Genomic DNA, 21,239 nt, shown 5'->3' on the forward strand with positions numbered 1-21,239 from the left:
CTCAAAATTTTCTCTCTTTTGAATGATTTGTGTATCAAGTCTCACTACTTACCAGCCGTAACACCACTCAACTTGAACCCTTTAGACTCCCAAAAATGTCCCCAAACTTCCAACTCAGCATTAACTTCACTACGAGTTTCATCAATCAAAACTATATCATATTTAAATAACATATGCCATGACATTTTTTCTTGGATATATTATGTCAATTCATCCATCACCAAGGAAAAAAAAATTGGTCTAAAAATTGATCATTAGTGCAATCTCATCACAACTGAAAAGTGCTTTGAGTCTGCCCCACTATTTTTATTCAGATCTTGACTCCATCATACATTTTTATGACTGCCCTAGTGTACGTCATAGGTATACCCCCAGTCTCCAAACATCTCCATATAACCTCTTTTAGGACTTTTTCACAAGCCTTTTCTAAACCGATTAACATCATAGATAAGTCTTTTTTCCTCTCCATGTGCTACTCCACAAATTTCCTTATAATATGAATGACTTTTGAATTTAGTGTCTTCACATGAATACATGCAAATTACGCTTAGATACAATGTATCTATAATAAATTACGCTTAATTTCACTCGCGTGTATCTGAGATACATATATTTGTTTTGTTAGATACATATATCAGAAACAATATTTTCTTTTGGCAAAAATATAATTTAGGAAATTGTTGTTTCAAACATATAATTAGTACTAATAATAGTGTGCTTTGTGTTGTTTTCTCTAAAATTAAAAATTCAACTGCTCTGTTTGTCCACTCCGTTCAAATTTGGATGATTTATTGATTTGCTCATTTATTAACTCAATTTATTTTAATTCATTAAAAATTGGGTCATATATAATCAAATTGACTAATGAGAAATTTTGTCAATTTTTTTTAAAATATTTTTTATTTGATATTCTATATATCTTTATAATAATAATAATAACAATAAATTATTAAGTACTAAAGAATTATAAAAGAACAAATAAAACATAATAAAAAATAAACAAGTTGGATTATGCCGTGCATTTTAGCCTATATTAAGCCCAACTAAATTTTAAATGATTCAATTATTTATTTACATACTAACTCAACCTAATTTGATCCGCTCAAATTCAATTCAATTTGTCCAAAAAATAGTAAAGACTCTTCAAAAGTAAAATAATACTCTATCCATTTTAGTTTATGTGACACATTTTAAATTTTGAGATTCAATTAATTTTTTGTTTGACCAAGATTTTTATTTATATATATTTTAAATTATTAATTATTATAACTTTTAAATATATAAATTTTATTTCAAAAAATGCGTAAACATTTCAAAATTAATCTGTTTGGTCTCGGAAATCTAAAGCTCCCACACAAATTGGGACAGAGCAAGTAATTACTATTTTGCTTTCTCCAAAAAAAGGGGATTTTCCATTGTTGGCTCAATCGGATCCGTCCTTCTCATCTCTGGTAATCTTTCTCGTTTTGTAATTCTCTCTGTGCTTCTTCGTACCTCTGATTCGTTATTACCCATACTAGTTGTGGTTGCAGTAAATGTTAAGTTTAAATTCATTTTCTTGGGGCGGCTTGAATCAAGGGTTTGGTTCTCCAGTTATAGCAAACAATAAATCTGTTCAAAAGATCTAGAGTTTTTTTTTTTGGTTGGAAATTTTTATCTTGTGATTGTGACCTAAAGCTGTCAATTTCATTGATAAGGAGATTTTGTGCAATTTCTTATTGAGGATTGATTAACGAGGGATTTCAATGCATCATTGGTCTAGTGATTTACCTGTTCAAATTTGTATGTTAGTAATAGAGAACTTCCTAGTGTTATGAAACATAAATTATTGAATAACCCCAACTAATTCGGGATTGAGGCATAGTTCTTGATTAATGAGCTAAATTAGAGATTTTTTTTACAAAAAAATTCCAACTTTGATCATTGATATGGGCAAAGTACAGGTTTGAGTTTGGCATCCCAAACTTTGACATGATTAAGGGGTAGCAACGGTGTAGGACTGTTCTAATAACACTCTGTTTGAATGGTGGTTTCCCGTGGTTTCATAATGTACGGTACTGTGTGGTATGGTACTGTACTATACAGTACAATACTATGTTTGGATAGACTGTATGGTTTGCTATTGTTTAATGATAATTTTGTTATTTGGTTTGACTGTATGGTACTGTATCGTAACTGATAAATTTACGATAATATCCTTAATTATTATAAATATTAATAATAATTGAAGAGAGAATTTTAATTTAAAATCCCTAGAAGCTTCAATTGAAGAGATAAAGAGCACAATTGAAAAGAGAATTTCAATTTGAAATCCCTAGAAGATTCTAAAATTGTTGCGGAGGAAAATGAGTAATACGACGGTGAAAGCAGTAGATATATTAGAGTAACGTCTAATAAAGAATAAAAGATAAATTAGAATTATTTAAAATTAAGTAAGGGTATAATTGAAAGAAAAAAAATAAACAATGGGATACCACCAAATTGGTGGTTTCAAAAAGTGAGGGTTTTCATGATTACAAAACCATGAAACCAAACCATACCATACCATGTAATTAAAGAAACAATCAAAACAAACGTGGTTCTCTTACTAACCATAACATACCATATCACGGAAAACCACCATCCAAACAAGTTGTAAGTACCACCAAAAAAGGGGGGGGGGGGGGGTTGTCATAATTAGCTCAAAAGCTAACTGGACACGATGTAAAATTTAGGTGAGTTCGTAAATAATATTAACAGGTCTCATTGGTTTAGTTCTAAAGGATGGGAAATCCCATTTATCCATATAGGCGAGACCTCTCACTTGCTTAGGAAGGGACGAAAAAAGAGTTGAAGAGATGGATTCCTTCAATGCCATGACTCAAGGCCGCGAGCTTGTCAGCAGGTTTATTAGCCTCCCTAAAGCAATGGCCGATATGGTATCTATGCTCTTAGATTAATTTCCTGGCATCTTGAACCATACCATTGATCTTCCATAGCGGGTCCCATTCTCTTTTAATACCTCTGGTTAACAATATGGAGTCTGTTTCAACCCAGACATTAGAGAAGCCTCTATTAGCACACCATTTAAGGCCTTAAAGAAGAGATGCCATTTTCGCGATGTTGCTTGTACCAGGTCCCTAGTTGATGCAGTAAGCAACCAGGAGGTTTCCCAATGAGTTTCTGATCAGACCACCTCCACCACAACAGCCTTGAATGCAACTACCGTCACTGTTGAGTTTTACAGACGTATTTGGAGGTTTAAGCCACTGAACTATGGTAGTGGTTCTGTGGTGAATTTCGCATCTAGAATGTAGTGTAGATTTCTCCAAGACTCTACAATGTTAGCTTTGCCAAATTTCTTTTTAGAAATCTGCACAATGGTAAAAAGAATGCTAGCTTTAGTTCTGTATAAAGAAGGCTTAATAGCATCAAATTTATTAGAGCATCTTGCTCTCCATATCTGCCAACAAATTATTGGGGGAGAGCATGAATAATAAAATTAGCAATGGGGTTCTTTGTAACAGTATTCCACCAATTGAGGATGCGGATTTTAAGAGAGCTGTGGGTGAGTCTCACTCCTAATGGACCTGCGATCTCACACCACACTCTTCTAGCATGTTCACCCTGACAGAATAGGGTGATTCACTGTTTCCAAGCTCTCATTACTTGCAGTGTAACAATGACATCCAAGGCTAATATTGATGCCCAACTTAGACACTTTCTCATCAGTAGGCAGCCTATTATAAATAGCTCTCCATGTGAGGAAAGCCATTTGAAATGGAATGTTATTATTCCAGATCTTGTTGGTGGCACTGTTGGGATCTCTTTTCTTTCTAATAATATCCTAGGCAGAGTGGAGAGTGAAGTGGCCAGAATTTGTATTTTCCCAGATAGCTTTGTCTTTTGTGAGGTCGGTGAGAATAATCCCCAAGTTGATAATATTATTTTTCAAGTCATTGGGGAGCTCTACTTGGTGTGAATTCCAGTTCCGTTCACCATTACTAAGAACAATGTTAAGCTTGATTTAGATGTGCCCTTCATTGTTGGGGTAGAGAAGGTACAAGGTTCCTAGAGCTGACCATTTATCAACCCAAAAATTGACCTCTCCTCTTCCAACCTTCCAGTAAATATGTTGCTCCACCAAAGACAGCTTCACAGATGGCTTTCCAATTTTGAGAGTTGTCAGAGGACCATTGAGTCTTCACAGGGTCTTGATTCTCGAGGTACTTAGCCTTCATGTAATCTCTCCAAAGAGAAGAAGAGGTTCTTAGGTTCCACCATAGCTTAGCTTTGAAGGCCATACAAACATCTGAAAATTTTTCCCATTGACTTCTTCATTCCAGGAGTTTTGAATTATACCAGGAAGTCAGAGTGATCCATCCAAATGTTCAAGAATTTGAAGAATTTGATAGTGGGAGGAGTATCGTTATTCATCTTAACCAAAAGAGGAGCATGGTCCGAGCACGTTCTGGATAAGTGAGTAACATTAGTAGCATTATAGATATCATACCATAGAGATCTGTGGACAAGTCTATCCAATCTTTCCCAAATGGTGTTAGGGGGGTCTCTAATGTTGCACCAAGTATATTTAGAACCCGAGAAACCTGCATCTTGAAGACCACACTCATTGAGGCATTCAATGAAATCAAGACTTTCTTCCATTCTATGAGGTCTTCCTCCAAATTTCTCATCACTGGAGACCACCACATTAAAGTCACCTATTGCTCCCCAAGGGTCTTGGATAGTGTTTGCTATAACTCTCAATTCTGCCCATAGGTTTTTCCTCAGCTCCTCTGTGCATTTGGCATAGATAACTGAAAGGAAAAAAGTAAGAAGGTGCATTGTGGGATCGATCCATTTCTTCTTTTTACTATTTTATTTTACAGTGTAATGTTTTGTAATCTTTTTATTACATAATACTACACTTTTGGTTTGCTTGGGATTAAGACATAGTTGCAGCAGTAATTTTTTCAATGTACCTTTTGATTTAACAATTTGCACACCAAATTTATGCTGATGTTATGGTAGCTGTTACTTGGAGATAAAAGTTCACTTTTAGTTACAATGGATGGGCTTCAGTTTTAGAGGGTCTCACTTGAGGGTTTTGTTCTCTTGGGTAGAAAAAAATAGTTCTCATAATAAGATGTGGATGAAACGTCATTTAGGAATGATAGGAAAGATATTGTTGAAGTGGTTATATATTTCAGAATCTTTGGAATTATTTCTCTTTGCTACTCAGTCCATTAGTTCAGTTCCAGCTTTACTAGTTTGGGCTATTTATGTAGTACATGATTACACATAATGACATTAATTTTATCCATTTCAGAACCAAAGTACCACCAGGTTTCAGCTCAATAGCCATTAGTTATGGACCACTTTGGAGGAGGAAGTTGGACAATGATCCCCAACATCCAAACTCACAGTAATCCTTCCACACCCTCCAATCAAGACAATTTATTTCTTCAGCAACAACAATTTCAACAACAACAGTTCAATCAACCGCAGCTCTATCAGCAGCAGCAGCAGCAACAACAACAACAACAACAACAGCAGCAACGGTATCAACAGCAGATGCAACAGCAACAAATGCAGCAGCAGATGCAGCAGCACCAGATGCAACAACAACAGCAACAACAACAACAACAACAGCACCACCAATCACTTGCCTCTCACTTCCATCTTCTACAAGTATTGGGCAAAAACCATGATCTGTAGTTTGCTATTTCAATAGAGTAACAAGACATTTTTCTTTCCTAGCGAGACCTTTTGTTCTAACTTTGATTGTCATCCTACAGTTGGTGGAGAATTTAGCTGATACAATTGAAAATGGAAATCGAGATCAGCACTCAGATGCATTGGTTTGTTCATTTCTTGATTGATGCACTATATAATAGTTTGATCATTACATGTTAGTTTTCCATTCCTTCTAGTTTAAATAGTTTGTATTTTTCCTCACTAGGTAACTGAATTGAAAAATCAGTTTGAGAAGTGCCAGCAGCTGTTGACATCAATATCAGGGTCTATTAGCTCAAGATCTATGGTATTTCATTTTCACATGTAACGTTTGATTTCTGTTGAAACTTGTTCTGAACACACTCCACCCCCACCCACCCACCCACCCAAAAAAAGAGAAATAGAAAAAAGAGAGACCCCAACAAAGAGTTAAGCGCAATAAAGTAAAACAGAACTTCAAAAGTATTCTTTTCTGGAAGAATTGGATTGTTTCTTTTTGTTGTGTTATTGCTTTAAATTGTGCTTTTTCATTTGGGTTTGTTTGTGCAACTTATAGTTGTGAGGAATTTTACAGTAAAATGGGGTTCAGTATGTTTGAACGATGTTTACTTGAACAAAGTTACTCCACAAATTCAAATTTAGTTGCATGTTTTGATGCTTAAATGTGGGTAAGATAATTAGTCATTCCTGTGTTCTTTGGACAGACAGTTGAGGGACAAAAGCGCAAAAAGGCAGAGTGCGAACAAATGCTAAATCAGCGAAGGTATATATATATTATCATTAGCTTTTCTGAATGTTTGAGCCTTTCTGAATGTTTTCTACTGAAATTTGTATAATTATGATTAGCTTCTATATCTGATGATCATGATTCATGCTTAATTCCAGGGATCTTATTTCTAGGTACAAAGGCTCGGTTGAGGAGCTTATTAACTCTGAACTGTAGCTGCTACTCGCATTTTGACGAAGGTAAGATTATGCACAGCAAGTCGTTTCTGGCCTGCCCAAAAGAAGTTGAGTTGAATCACCTGTCATTTTGTTTTTATTCAATGCGAGTGAAACAACTAAGCAGTTTACTGGATGCAGTCAATTTGCAGTTTGTTGTAATACATGAGAATTAACTGCCCATGAGAAATTTTTAATGATGTTACTGTTGTAATCACTATATCTCGACAAATGACTGCTCTGACTGTAAACATAAAACCTCTTGGGCCAAGGTTATGATAATGATTAGCATTACCTTCTTAAGTGACTGATTGTATCTAAATCTAAGTACATCGAAGTGAAGCAAATAATTGAAGTAATAGTGCTACCCAGGCTCTAGTCAGGCACCTAGAAGGCTGATTGTTCAGTTTAATACTTGACTAGAAATAGTTTAAGCATTTAAATGAGTAGTTAAAGTAGCATGGGGAGTTGATCTTTCTATAGAGTGGACTTTGATGGCGCAGAGAAGTGATCAATGTTACATATCACATGCATAGAGAACTTTCCAAAGACATGGCTGTAGAAAATTGTATGTTTGCAAAAGTTGTTGGGAGCTTTGATTTGCTAAAATATTAATATTTTGTTACCTTTTTTTTTGTTGGTTGAATTTAATGCTACATAGAATTCAAATCAGCACTAGGAACTTCACATACAAATTGGACATCACTAGCTATCGAATTATACAAGTTGTCATTTTTTATCACTCTTAATCTATTCTCAAATATCTATAAATATTCATTGAAAGTGCGCTTAAACTCTGAAACTGGGTGAAGCCCCAGTTGGGTGCTTTGCCTCGCTTAATTGACACCTTAGCTTAGGCATCAGGAGCTAAATAGTGTCCTCATCATCTTTAGAAAGTTAGACTATACAGTAAATGTCAATTTAGTTGACAGATTGATACAAAATGTCGATGATTTTTTAGTCGTTACGAATAACAAATTAGAGATTAGATAAGAAAAATAGTTAGTGAACACTTAAAACTGCATTACATCCAAATTAGAAATTTAATTTCACTTAATTATAGAAGTTCTTCCAAGTCTTCTATCCAAATAATTAGTGTAGACTTTTTAGTTTTTGTTCATCAGTGCCTTTCTTCGGATACGATCACACTTGATCTTTTCACTTTTAGTCCCAACAGATCTTGGTGCTTTTCAGCTTTAATAACTCTGATATTTTCAAATGGAGTATTCCTCTAGTAGCTGGCTCAAATTCTTATATCATCAGGGTGTATTTGGTTATCCATGCTGGATCTGCATACCCATCTACTGAAGTAAAACATCTTGAGTGAATGAAATTTCTCTATGCTGGGTCTGAGAACTTGCCATTCTTCTTTCTTAAACACTTGTAGTATTTTCTCTTTTATATATGTGACATGAACCTAGAACATTGTCAACAATGAAATGATGACTTCTCAATATCAATGGTTGTGACCTTTATTAGACATCTGAAGTCCTACCTGATGAAACTTTTTCTTGGCACAGGAAAATACACACTAGCAACTTGTCCGAGCATTAGCATCTTTCGGTGGGAATTCATCGTCATCAGGAATTTGCAGTTGGTACTAACCATGATGAATCCTTAAGACTCCATCATCAGATATGTCTTTGTCAAGTTATATTTGCAACAATTTTCAAGGAAAATGATAACCTAGATACAAGTATGGGGAAGGAGAATTGCAAGAAAAATCTTATATATAACACACTCGCATTTGGACAATTAAAAACCATATGGTATGTTGAATTTACTTAACCTTAGAAGAATAAACCTTAAATCTTCTAAATTTGAGTTTTTCCTACAAAACCTATTTAGAGTTTTGAAGGATGCAAAATATCTCATCTTCCAACATTTATTTCTATGCTAGACGGCTGCTCTTTTAGTTCAAAATTATTGAAGCCCCACGTTCTTCAATTTTCTACATTGAAACTTTTTTCCTTTTTGGACTTGTTGACTGCCTAGCTCTATTAAAATTATCAATCTTAATTTGGGTTTGCTGGAACTAATAGGTAGAGCTACTAGTAGGAAGGCGGCCAAGATAGATGACCTACACGTAAAAATTAAATAATCTGTATCAGTATTTATACCAAATCGATATATGTAAAGACATATAGTATCTTTCTATACAATTTTTTTTACTTAACTATGGTTGTGTAATGTATTTTTCTTTTTAATTGTTAAGACTAATGTCATTGATTTGATGTAAGAGTAAATTTTACTTAAAATACATAAAGCAAGTATTCAACGAGCAACACTCGTTAAAACGAGATTGTTAACTGACTTTGCTTTGAATTTGAACTACTGAATAAATTACTACTATTATATGCTTTGTGGTCCCTAGTAGATCAATAATTTATGGAATTTATTTAGTGAATATTGCCACTTACCCACCTCAACTACTTAGGATGTTACAACTTGGTCCCTGAAACTGAAGTTTTATGTTCTGTCAGACGTCATTTAATTTTCAGGTATAAACACTTTTGACCTCCGTACAAGTGAGAGGAAAAAGTAAAGACTTCTCTTTCACAAAATGCAATTCTTTTTTAATTTTAAAGATAGAAAGAAAAATTCCAATTGAAATATATTGTTAATTTTGTTTACCCTTCAAATGGTACAGTTAAATTTATAAACATAGCAAATTGAGATGACTAAAACCTGAAATTTGTATGCTTCAACTTGCTTAGTTAATGTGAGCAAACTGGTAAAAAGAAATAACAAATACATAATTGAATTGAAATAGCAAGATAAATAAATGTGATGAGTTTGAGTTCTGATATTGCTAACAACGTCACCTAATAAGCTTCATGTTATTGATATTCTTAAGAATCATGGAATCACAGCGTGAGAGTATATTGCTGGTAAATGAATTATGATCCCATTATTAGCCAAATTCAATTTCATAAGGACCCCTATTTTACTCGCGTCTGCATTCCTTACGTAATGGCGGGGAGAAGATTGCAAATTTTCCGATAATGATTTGAGTTTTGATATTACCTATCCAATTCCATGCTTTGGGAAATTACTATAGTTAATAATAAAGGTAAATTAAAAAATAATAATTATTTTTTGATTTTTTGAACTGGACAAATAGTAAAAATGAATATCTATTTTTAGTATGGACGGGGGAGTACTATTTCAAAAGTAAGTCCAGTTTAAAATAATTCAAAATTGGTCATTGATAAGCATAAACGAGATATTAATGCTTAAAATGCAAGTAAGGAATTTCGTGTTTTTTTTTTTTTTTTTTTTTTTTTTTGGGGGGGGGGGGGGGGGGTTAAATATGATACATTTATGTTTTTTTCCAGCTAATAGAAAAATAGAAATTCAGGTAATTTAATGTCATTAATGGATTTTCGGTTGCAGATATGCTCATAAATTAGGACATGATGAATCTCGTGAACCTTTCGTTTTCAAAATATTTCCCTCCTCACTTCAAATCAGCTTTTTCGAAAACCCGAAAGAATTAAGAAGCTAAAGAGGTGTCTCCAATCCCCAAAATACATAAGTTTTACTATATATAAGAGAGCATTTGGGTATAAAACAGTAAATCGTAATGGGAAGTCATGATGATTATTGCAGCATTTCCATTATCACAGCTAGGGCTTGTACTCAAATTAGGAAAAGAAGATCAGAAACCTGTAGCCGGAGTTTTACTACTTGTATTTCGCCGAGATGGATTTTCTCGCGGTGGTTCGAAACAGGGGAGAGAAATAAGGGCACAGAGAAAGTGAATCAGCTTCAATATGGTAGCCCCAGAAATAAGGGGAAGAAGAAGAAGAAAAAGGAAGAGGATTCTCTTACGGAATTTGACACCAAATCATCAACCGCATTGGAAGATCCAGGTAAAAGATTTTTGTTTAAATTTCTCATCTGATACTCAATTATCTGTTTTGGGCTCCGATTAATATGAATTTGAGCTGCATTATAAAAATGCTAAGCAGTTTTCATTCTCAAAGCTTGAAATCGAGAATTGTGATCATGAGTAAAGTATTTCTATCTATCCACCATAATTCTAGGTAGTAACATTTTCTTTTTGTGTGCATATATTATCTGAGTTATTTGTGTAATAAATGAGTTACGTATCAAGATGTTTTTTCAATATTTATTTATTTACAATTATTTTAGAGTTCATAAGATGATAAAATTGTTTAATCATTATTAACTTAACATATTGTCACAGATTAAATACATAAACATATTCCAGAAGTTGTTTGTTTTGTAAATTATCCTTATTTGAAATGAGTTTTAAAAAGTTAGTAAAAGTCAGGACGACAGCCACCAAACAGTAAAGAGAAATAAATAAGTGGAGTATACATTTCGAAAAATTCGGTGCATGGAAAAAAATTCATATTAATGTCATTTAAGGCTAGCATTTACATTTTTAAATTTTTGGAAAGGAATAAGTGTTTTTAGGGAGAGCATAAGCTTAAAATAAAAATAAATCATAATGATCCAAATATAATAATAATTTATATTCACAATATAATCAGCGTTTTGACATTTTAACCCATTTTTTTAAAAAAATTAAAATTTTCTCATTAATTTATTTATTAGCTATTTTTCAATGCATGAGAAACTTTCCCAATACATTGGAAATGAAAATTTTTCTTGTGTATTTAACTGTTGACTTCCAGTTCAAAAATTTGGCCATGCAAACAACTTAGAATAAAGTATAAACATTTCTAAGTAATTATTTTTAATTAGAGAGCTGCTAATCTGCCATAAAAAATTGGCCTAAATTTGGCTACAATGGTGAAAAAAAGGCTAAAATCTTTGCTTGTATATTTTTTACTACCAACAGTTTTTTCCATTAATTTTCCTCCGAAACATACTAGTAATGAATACATCAACTTATGTCAATTTCCAAAACTGAAGATGAAAAGTTTCTACATGCTATATTTTATATGTATTAACAAATTATATGATTTGTTTAATAAATAAAAATATATATGTTATTTAAAAATAAGTAAAGCATATAATTTTTATTTGTTTATTAAATAACTCATAAAAAATTTCATACACATAAAATATATATAGCATGTAGAAACTTTTCATCTTCAATTTTTATTGCTCAACCTGTTTTGGAAATGGACATAAGTTAATGTATTTGTAAATTGGTTTGACTTTTGGAGTATTTTTATTATTTTGGCTTAAAAATAAGTGCTAAGTATTTTTTTATTTTACTCAAATACTATAAAACTGGTTAAAAGTTATTTTGACTTAAAAATACCTAAAATAAGTCAATCCAAACAAGCTCCTACTATGTTTGGAGGGAAATTATTGGGGTAATAAAAGTTATACAAGCAAAGGTTATGACCGTCTTTTCATAATTGTGGCCAAATTTGAACCAAATTTTTGTGACAGCTTAGCAACTCTAAAAAAAAATCCATAAAATACTCTTTTGAAAAATACTTTTGAGAAAATAAACTTAGAATCCCATGTAAAAGCTTAGTCAAACGCTGCTCCAAAAGTGGTCTTTAGTCAAACGCAAATTGCTTGTGTTTTTTTTTAAAAGGATTTTTTTAAAAAAATATTTTAAAATAAATTGATTTTAGAACTTTGACCGAACATGCTTTTAATAATTGGGTATGGCCATGTTTGCTTTGGAATAGAAAATTGAGAAAGACTGTGGGTGGTCCATGTTTTATTGTGAAATTTTGAAAAAAAAGTAGTCGTTGTTTTCAAAGTAAAAAATGATATTTGAAAATATGAATTGCAATCGCTTATTGTATTTCTTTACTTAGTTTTACCTCTCAATAAATAAAATTTGATTTTTGAATTTGTTCATTTTGCAATAAAATAAATAAAGTTTGTTAATTAATTTCATTATCTTTAACTAGAAAGAGTGTCGTGCAATCCATATAGGAAAATGCCTATATTAAGTGAAATTGATTCGTGATAAGCAGATTTTTATATTTCATACTACATTTTATGATTTCAACAACAACAAGATATCCTGTGTTTCCCACAAAGTGGGTGTACGCAAAACTTACTACAACTTCATGGATAGAGAGGCTGTTTCCGAACTACAATTTATGATTTCAGTTTTCCAATATTTATTGAAACATATTAATCAGCATTTCATGCAGGAGGAGAAAAGAAAGCAGACTCTATGAACCTAGGCATTGGATTTGGTCTAATTTATCTGTTTAATTCTACCAAAAATGAGCTCAACAAGATCGTTGAGATTCGTCGAGAAATGGAAATCCTGCTTCATAAATCCAAGATAGAATTTCAAAACCAAAGAAGAATTAGAAGTAATCCGTCTGGTGCATCCAATTCAAGAACCAAAATCTCACACTATGATTCAGATTGTGTTGAACAATTTGCATACTCAACTGATATAGAAGAAGAATCAGAAATCACTTGCAGCCATGATGATCACCCTTTGAACTGCAAATTGATGAAAGGAAATGAAAGGAATTTGGAAATGAACCAACTTGAAGCAGAGCTTGAAGTCGAATTAGAACGTTTGCAGTTCCATTTAGATTCAGATGTTATGTTAAAATATCCAACACAACAAGATGCAGAGGTATGTTACTTGTTTTAGCAGTTGCATTTGTTTTTTATACTTCAAATCCTGAATCCATCTCTGAGTATAACATAACTATAATCAATTGTTTTTAGTTTAGCATGAGCAAAGTGGAAAAGAAAGTATAATTTTCTATCCCTTGAATTGTGGCAGATTATGGATGAATATAGCTCAGGGGGAGGAAGCCATAGCACAAGCTTTGCAGATGTCTACAACCCTAACTGCGGAGTTTCTGCAGAAGAATTAAAGAGGAGGCTGCTTGAGCTTCTGCAGACAAGGCAAGAAGAAAGGATCAAAGAACTGGAGTTAGCTTTAGAATCCACCATGCAAAAACTTGCAGAAAAAGAAAAAGAGGTATGTTGGTGGAGAGACACTGCCAAGGTCATTTCTCAACATGCTCCGAGTCATCGATCACTTACTAAGTTGGGTTAAAAGCCACACCCCCACCAACCTTTTAGGCAACTGTCCAAAGATTTTTTGGATAGAAAGAAATTAGGAAATAGGAAGGAGAAGAAAGAAAAAGAGATGGATACAGTTTCATGTAAAAGAAGGTGAAGGAAATAGACCACAACTTATATATCAAATACCGAAGTTTCGTCTGAAATGACAAGAGAATATAATCACCACTTACTGTGACAATACATTGGAAACTGATAGGTATGTTGAGGCATCATGAACAATAACATCACTAGAGTATTAACTTTCATAAGAAGAAATTTAAACCCCTTTCAACATGTTTGGGGCGAGCATTAATTAAAATAAAATAATTATCGCCATATATGTGGCACGAGACTACCCCAATGTATACTATGTTTGGGAGAGAACTGAACATCCTATAGCAACTCATGTTGACTCTTTTTGGAACATGAGATAGTATGCATAGTCATAATACAGCTTCACATGTATTATTTTGCTATGTCATTGAATTCTTCCAGAAGTTTCTCAATCGTCTTCCTTGATACGATCTTTTCAATCTCGAAGACCTTCATCTCAGCAGCAAGACCTGCAAAATTACATCAAGAGTTCAAACCCAACATGTGGGAAAGAGTATGTCTACACTCGAGTGGTAGTTCATGAAATTGCATTCTAGGGTCAATTAGGGGGAAAAGAAAAAAGAGCAGAAGAAGACAGCAATGGGGTATATGAAAGAGCTAGCTACTTATTTTTCTTTTCCTCTTAAAATATCCTTGAGTTCGTGTAGAAACAACTTTCTACACATTCTTGATTAAGGAAAAAAGATCTTGAAATATGGTTTCAAGATAGAAATATAATCTTGAGACAGATCAAGTTCTATATGAAGAAATATAGCTCACTAACCTGATTGGCGCAAAGCTTTGAGTGGAAGAACATTTGCATAGGAGTAGATAAAATGGAGCAGACTTTTCATAAGCTCAGCAGTTTCAGCTGAGACTAGAATCTCCCTCTAAAATTGAAAGCCAGGGACATGGTTAGATTGCTTGAAAATCGGCAAAAATGGTATCAAATATGCATACATCCAGTTCATACAAGTACACACAATACAGAGCCATTAATGCCTTGTGATCCTTCATCCTAACGTCTAGCCCTTAATATGTAGACTCACCGCAAATTCCACATGTGGACTTTCTCATTCTAGTTTTCAGAAGCATGAAAAAAGAAGACAATTATAGTCATGATCTTGGTTACCAAAAACTGAAACTACCATCATCAAACATAGGTTAGCAAGCTCCATTTGGATCATATTAAGTTCTCTATTTCCGTCCGAATAAACATTTTGGAAAGTTCTTATAATGAATGAGGTAAACAGAAAATTTCACCTAAGAAGTTGAGAAATATAAGTAAAGTCGCAAAGAGTATTTAGAAATAACAGGTTTTCATTGTTTTAGAATGATCTGCCAGACACAAAATGGAGCAACTAGATTCATGAAAATAGAGCAAGCATTCAAAGAGGAGGCCACTAAACCTTGAAGCTCTTCTCTGCATCATAATACCCTGAAACAATCAAGAGGATGTGAAGTTTCTCTAGTTCTGCATATCCAAAAGAAAATATAGACAAATTAGGCAACTAGCTAGAGGGTTTTCTCTCAGTGGACAATAAGATGAGTCAGATTGAGTGAATCGTATGAAAAATAACTACAGTTGGACGATATGATGACAATTATCGTGTGATTAGTCACTGACTGAATATTTATGCTTCCAAACTGGAAAAAAGGCAGAATCAATTACTTACGCTGGAAATTTCTTATGTTTTCAGCTGAAGTAGAGTGATGTGTTAAGAGCTCTCCTATAGGTATTCCGACTGAACTCATTCCAATATTTGAATTCCCCATTCTTGATCCTGTACCACCAGGTTTCCCTGCTCCCAACTCTGAAGGTCAATCCACATAAATAATACACTTAAAACGTCACACGAGGCATATCACGTGCATGATCTCAAAATGTGTGAAACGATATCACTTAAAGTGTAAACTCTGAGGAAGCTTCTCAAATTTCCAAGCTATCTATAAATTCTAACCATAATATGATTCCATCAACTTAATCCACAGTAGTTTCTTCCAAGAAGAGTTGCTGCTAGCCAAATACTTATCAAGAAAAAGGAAAAACAGAATTTGGCTAGATAAAATAACTTTGTGACTAGCCAGATTTATCTTCGCATTAGACAGAAAGAAGTATCAGGTTTGAGAAGCTAATTACATTTTGTACAAGCTACTCATAAAAGATGAAACTATAATTGTATGGGAATCTAGTAATCATTATTTGTAGCTAGGTGTACTTGAGTTAACTAATCTCAGGGTCACATCAAGGAAAGGCAGCCAGCAACAGTTAGCCCTTGGTCTTTAAATAAGTTTGAACCATATGAATTACAGTTTGAACATATCTATGCTCTTATACTAATACAGAAATGAATCATCTAGTTTAAAGTGGCATAGTTGGGCAAGGAATCTATACAACGACATGCCCAGTGTAATCATCTAGTGTGAAACGGAAAGGTCTGTAATTAGGACAAAGAGAAGCAGATGACATTACCTGATTTTGACCATCTTTTAATATCTTTCCGTAAAACTTCTCCTGTTCTGGGGTCAGCTGCATCTGATTTTGACAAATTTGTATTATCTTTTCGTAAAACTTCTCCCATTCTGGTCTCAACTGTATCCGACTTTGACAATTTTTTGATATCTTTTTGCAAAACTTCTTCTGCTCTGTGATCAGCTTCATCCGGTTTTGACAATTTCTTAGCATCCTTTTGTAAAACTTCTCCTACTCCCTGGTCATCTGCATCAGATTTTGACAATTTCTTAATATCTTTTTGTAAAACTTCTCCTACTCTGGGGTCAGCTGCATCCGACTTTGACAATCTTTTAATATCTTTTCGAATAACTTCTCCTGCTTTGGTGTCAGCTGCATCATGCATTTTGTATCTCACTGAAAATGACAAAGTTTAAATAGGGATATGAGTTAGAAACCTAGAATAGTGAATAAATGTAATGTCTATCAAAGGTGCATAACCTACAAATTTCATAAAGACCGTTACATCCAAATCGACCTGCCCCATTTATCAACAAGGTGGTCATGTACTTATCCTTTGTTGTAGTTTGTGGGTTTGTCAAATTTCCAGTATCCATGAGTATACCTGCCAGCTGCACATATAATCAGATTTATAAAGAGATTATACAACATATAGATTCAGCTAACAAAAAGGTGTTGCTCGAGACCTCCCTTGGTATTCACCTAAAATGAAAATGTTAGAAGTTTCCCTTTGAAAATATGATAAACCCCTCAGTAATTCAGGTATTGAAGAAAACTATTTTTTTTTTTAAAAATAGATAACTTCATTTCAGACAAACAAGCTTGTATACACAATGGAAAATCTAGATGTCGGAGTTAGTACCAGAAGTCGACTGAACCCTTGACCCACCAGTATCTCCGGTGAAGTTCGTACAAACTTGTCAGCAGTAAGTGTGCAGCATGATGCCTCCTACAATGAATAAGTACATAAAAGGCGTCAAGTGAGCAGATAAGAACAATCATTTCACTTCCTGAAGAAAATTGGATATGCATAAACACATGAACCTTAGAACTAACTCAACCACAAAGCTAGCTCATAAGATGAAGGTTGCCCAAAGGCCTAACTTTCTCCTACTTCTGCTAACTCCTGCTATAATTTCTCTCTATTTGTTCTTAAATTTATTGGAGCACAATGAAGTCGACTTTAGTGCTACTTAGCAATAATAATCTTTGCTAACTAGTTTAAGAGGAAGAGATTTTTGATGTATAAAAAGAGTATATTTTTAAAGAATAGCAAAAATACAAGAAAAATAACATTTATTGGTATGTTAAATTTCCGTCATATTTCTTACAGAATGAGTAAGATACCTTCTCAATGGTGACAGCAGCAACTGAAGAATAAGGTGTATCTTCCTGCTAAAACAGAAATATCAGAGCATAGCCTCTCTATTGAACATATTTTACTAATTGACATGACCAAAGCATAATGGAGATGCAAAACATGAAAACCAAAATAAAAGAAGAACCTCTCTGCAATTGAAGATTTCAACCACTGCATCCTTTAGTGCCTGCTCGAGTAAGCAGTAAGTAATCATCATTTAACTGATTAATAGCAAATCAGCACCATTGAAACAGAATGCTTACCTCCTGATTAGCTGGAAGCTTGCTACAATTGACTAAAACTAGTTTAAGACTCCCATATAATTCATAGTAGGACAGGTCAATCTGTTCAAATAATATCAAGTTATTAATTGAATAAGAACAAATTAGTTCAGCATATTTAGAGTATAGAGATGTTTTCTTTTTACACTGAAGACAAGATCTTACATGCTTTCCAAGGAAAGCAAGATTGTTGTTTTGATTCCATTCGTGGTTTTCATTTACTATGTGGACCTAATTTTAGAGAATCTAGACTAAAATTTCATTTCCTTTCCTAACTTTGCATATAGAATGGAACATACCTCATCAATGAAAATTAAGGAAGATTGATCAACAAAGCAAGAATCAAGTAGCCATCTGAGCTCATCATGAGCATGAGCATCCGACCTTTTCATGTTGATGACAGGTACAGTACATAACTGGTCATCATTTAATGTTTCACTCAAGTAAAAAGCATACATTATGGTTGAAGCAACAGATCCAACATCTGCATCCGGATGCAAACAAACTTACAATTAAGCTCAACCAGTGTAAGACGCAAGTTATTAAATGGTCACAGACACAAATTAGGAGTTTTTCTTCTCTACTGCAGTCAATAAATTCTACTAAGAAAATATTTCTCAAATAATGCCACAGGACTATATAAGCTCAGCATTTCTCTTTTTTGTCCCTGAATTTGCTTCGAACCTATTTACTTCTAGTCCTACAAAGTGGAACTGAATGAAAAAATTGGTGAATAAATTTAAACACTTTGCAAAATCTTTACACGTGGCAAACAGCTGGAGCAATTTTCTCCTTAGGCATAAAGATAAATCAAATATAATTCTGCAATTACAATTTGAGGTAAGTGAATCTACAATTACTAAGCAATATCTGTATTAAAAGAGATGCATCAAGAAATTGGTTGAAATAGATGCATCACCAACAAATATAAGGATCTTCAACATTTTTCCGAGATTCTTAAACCAAGTTGGTAACTGGAGCAAATGGTCTTTAACCACTTTAAATAAAAAAAATACCATGTCAGTCAGCTTCAAATTTTGCGAGCTTATGGCAAGAAATGCTAGAATACTGTTCATGAGCCAAAACATAAATTGGACCATGCTATACAAACTCAGTTCATAAGTAATTGGTTATCTATCCTTGAAAAAGAAAATGTAGAATCATCTAATTAACTTTTTAAATCATCAAATAACAACTTCATTTCCTTTGTTGATTTACTTTATCATGAATACAACTCTTTATGCATCTGTGTTCTCAAATTAGCATATTTCAATTGGGTTACCACTTACCGAGTTTTATGGGTCTCTATTTCCTATCAAATATAATATGAAATGAAGGATAATTTTCATGATTATCTTGATGGTTTACCAGCACATTTGTGGTTTCACTCTCTTACAAGTTAAAGATGCTGCCATGGTGGTCAAATATCTACCATCTATCCTGGGCCTTCTCTTGTTTACTTCTCTTCATCTTCAGCACTTTTAACTTCTTTTTTTTCAGTTTCAAACTCCACATGAACACTCTAAAAGCTCTGAACTTTCAAATCAAACTTCAAAAAGATGAACAGAAGATATTTATCATGAACACTCCTTTTGAGATGATCTTCTAAGCCCTAAGGAGGACCATTTTGGACATGAAATTAAGACCAATTTCAATCTGGTATGCTTTAGGAAAATGTTGGGTGCCGATAAGCTACAAAGTTGAATATGATTTGTTTTTCTCTACACTATTTTGAGACATTGTAACATGCTAAAATTAAATGAAATAATAGAAGCTGGTTTAATACGGAGGCCACTTTTAATTAGACAATGAATGGTTCATGGATATTACCACAGCAGTCCGGCCCAATCACCGCATGCAAAAATCTTGATGGTACTCCAGCACTAACGTAATCTCTTCTTTCCTTTAGAAAAATATTCAACCTGTGAATTCCTTGGCATGATCCAAGGACTTCCATCTGCAGTGAATTTCCACAGTAGAACGATGCTGCAGATGGAGGAAGTGGAATGTCGGAGATAGTTCTACTTTTCTTGGTCACAGTGTATGATCTTTCATAGGCAGGCAAAGTCAAGGCACCAGGAGAGTGGTACTCTCCATTTGCCTCAGATGATTTTGGACTAGACTGAACTGAAGACTCATCTACATCATGCAGATCAACCTTCAAACCAGACTGAGGACTTTGCACTGGTAAGGAATTCAATTTGGATGCTGCTGACCACCTTACAGATAATGACCGACCAAGAGGTTCACGTATACTTTTTGAAGCTGAATTAGGAGAATGTCTATCATTATAAACATCATTATCAGATAATTTCACACTAATCCCTTTCTGTCCTCGGTTACCAACATCAGAGGCCGACCTCAGTATGTCATTCCTAGTGACTTTTCTAAGAATTTCTAAACCACTTTCTTTGTTGATGGCTGCTGTCTCACCTCTTCGCATCCCATCGAAAAAAGGGTCATCTCTGGCACGTACATATTTTTCCTGAAAGTATAGCAGAAAGAGGTAAATTCAAGTACTTATGCAGCTATAAGCATGTTTTTCCTTAGGTCCAACAAGACCATAGATATGCCCTTGATCAGGTATTTCGATTGGAGTTAAACGGCAGAATCACACATTACAGATCTTGTCTACATCACTGTTTGGAATAACTGAATATGATAATAAAATTAAATTCAACAGAGAAATAAACTTTGATTTCATTTATATTAGAAGAATATTGACTATAACATATTGGGACAAATGATACAGTTTATGGGAAACAGAATCTAAAGTATGAGCTCCAGCCAATGTCGGAGCCAAAATTGTCAAGTATAAAATATGAAGAAGTCGAAGAAGCCAAGGGGATTCATCATCTAGAATATATACATAATTTTCCACCGAATGAACCCCGTTGCACCCATGTGGCTCCGCCATGGGTGCCAGAGTCATATTTTTTAGTTCCTTTGACCGAATTTAAGTGGCACACTTAAAACTTTGAGATTCAAACTTTCAAATTTTGACCGTAAGTTTAGACATAGAAGCTTTAAGTTTCTTGAAATGAAATTTATATATTTGAAAGCTAACTAAAAATTACTATATATCACAATAATTAACAATTTAAAAGACATAAAAAAGATTCCGGAAAACTTGTTAGACTCCTTGAAATTTTAACGGTGTCATATAAATTGAGACAGAGGGGGTAATAGGAGATTCTGCAAGTACATGAAAAAGGGTCTAATAAAAATTGAACTTTGAACTAGAAAAAAAATAATCTCACCTTCTGAAGTTCCGCCATTGGAGAACAGAGGATGTACTGAGAAAGAAGATAAGTAGTCTGTCAAAGAGAAAATAGAAAATTTGGAAGAAAAACAAAAGAATAGGACGGTA

General features: G+C 33.7%; 4 protein-coding genes across 6 annotated transcripts; 2 read left to right on the top strand and 2 right to left on the bottom strand.

Moving 5' to 3' along the window:
• The first annotated feature begins 1,297 nt into the window (after positions 1 to 1,297).
• Positions 1,298 to 10,406, top strand: LOC129873457 (mediator of RNA polymerase II transcription subunit 9). Of its 2 annotated transcripts, XR_008762721.1 has the most exons (8): positions 1,298 to 1,451; positions 5,309 to 5,670; positions 5,778 to 5,840; positions 5,942 to 6,022; positions 6,420 to 6,478; positions 6,601 to 6,681; positions 8,178 to 8,254; positions 10,270 to 10,406. XR_008762721.1 is itself a non-coding variant. In XM_055948557.1 (7 exons), exons 2-6 carry the CDS (start codon positions 5,350 to 5,352, stop codon positions 6,656 to 6,658), a joined length of 582 nt encoding a protein of 193 aa, XP_055804532.1. In that variant the 5' UTR covers positions 1,298 to 1,451; positions 5,309 to 5,349; the 3' UTR covers positions 6,659 to 6,681; positions 8,178 to 8,613. The 2 variants fall into 2 exon arrangements, 1 of the variants encoding a protein (XP_055804532.1); XM_055948557.1 differs by lacking the exon at positions 10,270 to 10,406 and having other exon boundaries at positions 8,178 to 8,613.
• On the top strand, positions 9,968 to 14,159 carry LOC129873456 (protein POLAR-like 1). Of its 2 annotated transcripts, none has more exons than XM_055948554.1 (3): positions 9,968 to 10,532; positions 12,768 to 13,222; positions 13,376 to 14,159. In XM_055948554.1, exons 1-3 carry the CDS (start codon positions 10,244 to 10,246, stop codon positions 13,652 to 13,654), a joined length of 1,023 nt encoding a protein of 340 aa, XP_055804529.1. In that variant the 5' UTR covers positions 9,968 to 10,243; the 3' UTR covers positions 13,655 to 14,159. The 2 variants fall into 2 exon arrangements, with proteins under 2 accessions (XP_055804529.1, XP_055804531.1); XM_055948556.1 differs by having other exon boundaries at positions 12,780 to 13,222.
• Positions 13,896 to 17,906, bottom strand: LOC129873455 (uncharacterized). Its single transcript, XM_055948553.1, has 9 exons — positions 17,734 to 17,906; positions 17,576 to 17,620; positions 17,091 to 17,177; positions 16,713 to 16,839; positions 16,229 to 16,624; positions 15,432 to 15,569; positions 15,165 to 15,229; positions 14,540 to 14,645; positions 13,896 to 14,225 (listed from the first exon to the last, which is right to left on the bottom strand). Exons 1-9 carry the CDS (start codon positions 17,803 to 17,805, stop codon positions 14,128 to 14,130), a joined length of 1,134 nt encoding a protein of 377 aa, XP_055804528.1. The 5' UTR covers positions 17,806 to 17,906; the 3' UTR covers positions 13,896 to 14,127.
• On the bottom strand, positions 17,825 to 21,147 carry LOC129872603 (uncharacterized). Its single transcript, XM_055947547.1, has 4 exons — positions 21,130 to 21,147; positions 19,700 to 20,354; positions 18,169 to 18,353; positions 17,825 to 17,932 (listed from the first exon to the last, which is right to left on the bottom strand). The coding sequence occupies exons 1-4, from the start codon at positions 21,145 to 21,147 to the stop codon at positions 17,825 to 17,827; spliced, it is 966 nt and encodes a 321-aa protein (XP_055803522.1).
• Between the last annotated feature and the right edge of the window lie 92 nt (positions 21,148 to 21,239).

This window comes from Solanum dulcamara, chromosome 11 (genome assembly GCF_947179165.1).
Source record: "Solanum dulcamara chromosome 11, daSolDulc1.2, whole genome shotgun sequence".
NCBI classification, from domain to species: Eukaryota; Viridiplantae; Streptophyta; class Magnoliopsida; order Solanales; family Solanaceae; genus Solanum; species Solanum dulcamara.

Bases quoted from the DNA above. Each gene is read 5' to 3' on its own strand.
- LOC129873457 (XM_055948557.1), top strand. From the start codon at position 5,350: ATGGACCACTTTGGAGGAGGAAGTTGGACAATGATCCCCAACATCCAA. The intron at 5,671-5,777 runs GTATTGGGCAAA...GTCATCCTACAG, and splicing joins CTCACTTCCATCTTCTACAA to TTGGTGGAGAATTTAGCTGA. The intron at 6,479-6,600 runs GTATATATATAT...GCTTAATTCCAG, and splicing joins CAAATGCTAAATCAGCGAAG to GGATCTTATTTCTAGGTACA.
- LOC129873456 (XM_055948554.1), top strand. From the start codon at position 10,244: ATGGGAAGTCATGATGATTATTGCAGCATTTCCATTATCACAGCTAGG. The intron at 10,533-12,767 runs GTAAAAGATTTT...CATATTAATCAG, and splicing joins AACCGCATTGGAAGATCCAG to CATTTCATGCAGGAGGAGAA. The intron at 13,223-13,375 runs GTATGTTACTTG...GAATTGTGGCAG, and splicing joins CAACACAACAAGATGCAGAG to ATTATGGATGAATATAGCTC.
- LOC129873455 (XM_055948553.1), bottom strand. From the start codon at position 17,805: ATGATGATTACTTACTGCTTACTCGAGCAGGCACTAAAGGATGCAGTG. The intron at 16,625-16,712 runs GTAGGTTATGCA...TGTCATTTTCAG, and splicing joins TAACGGTCTTTATGAAATTT to TGAGATACAAAATGCATGAT. The intron at 14,226-14,539 runs GTTAGTGAGCTA...GTAATTTTGCAG, and splicing joins CAAAGCTTTGCGCCAATCAG to GTCTTGCTGCTGAGATGAAG.
- LOC129872603 (XM_055947547.1), bottom strand. The intron at 18,354-19,699 runs GTAATATCCATG...ATCCGGATGCAG, and splicing joins GATTGGGCCGGACTGCTGTG to ATGTTGGATCTGTTGCTTCA. The intron at 17,933-18,168 runs GTATGTTCCATT...TTATTTGAACAG, and splicing joins CCTTAATTTTCATTGATGAG to ATTGACCTGTCCTACTATGA.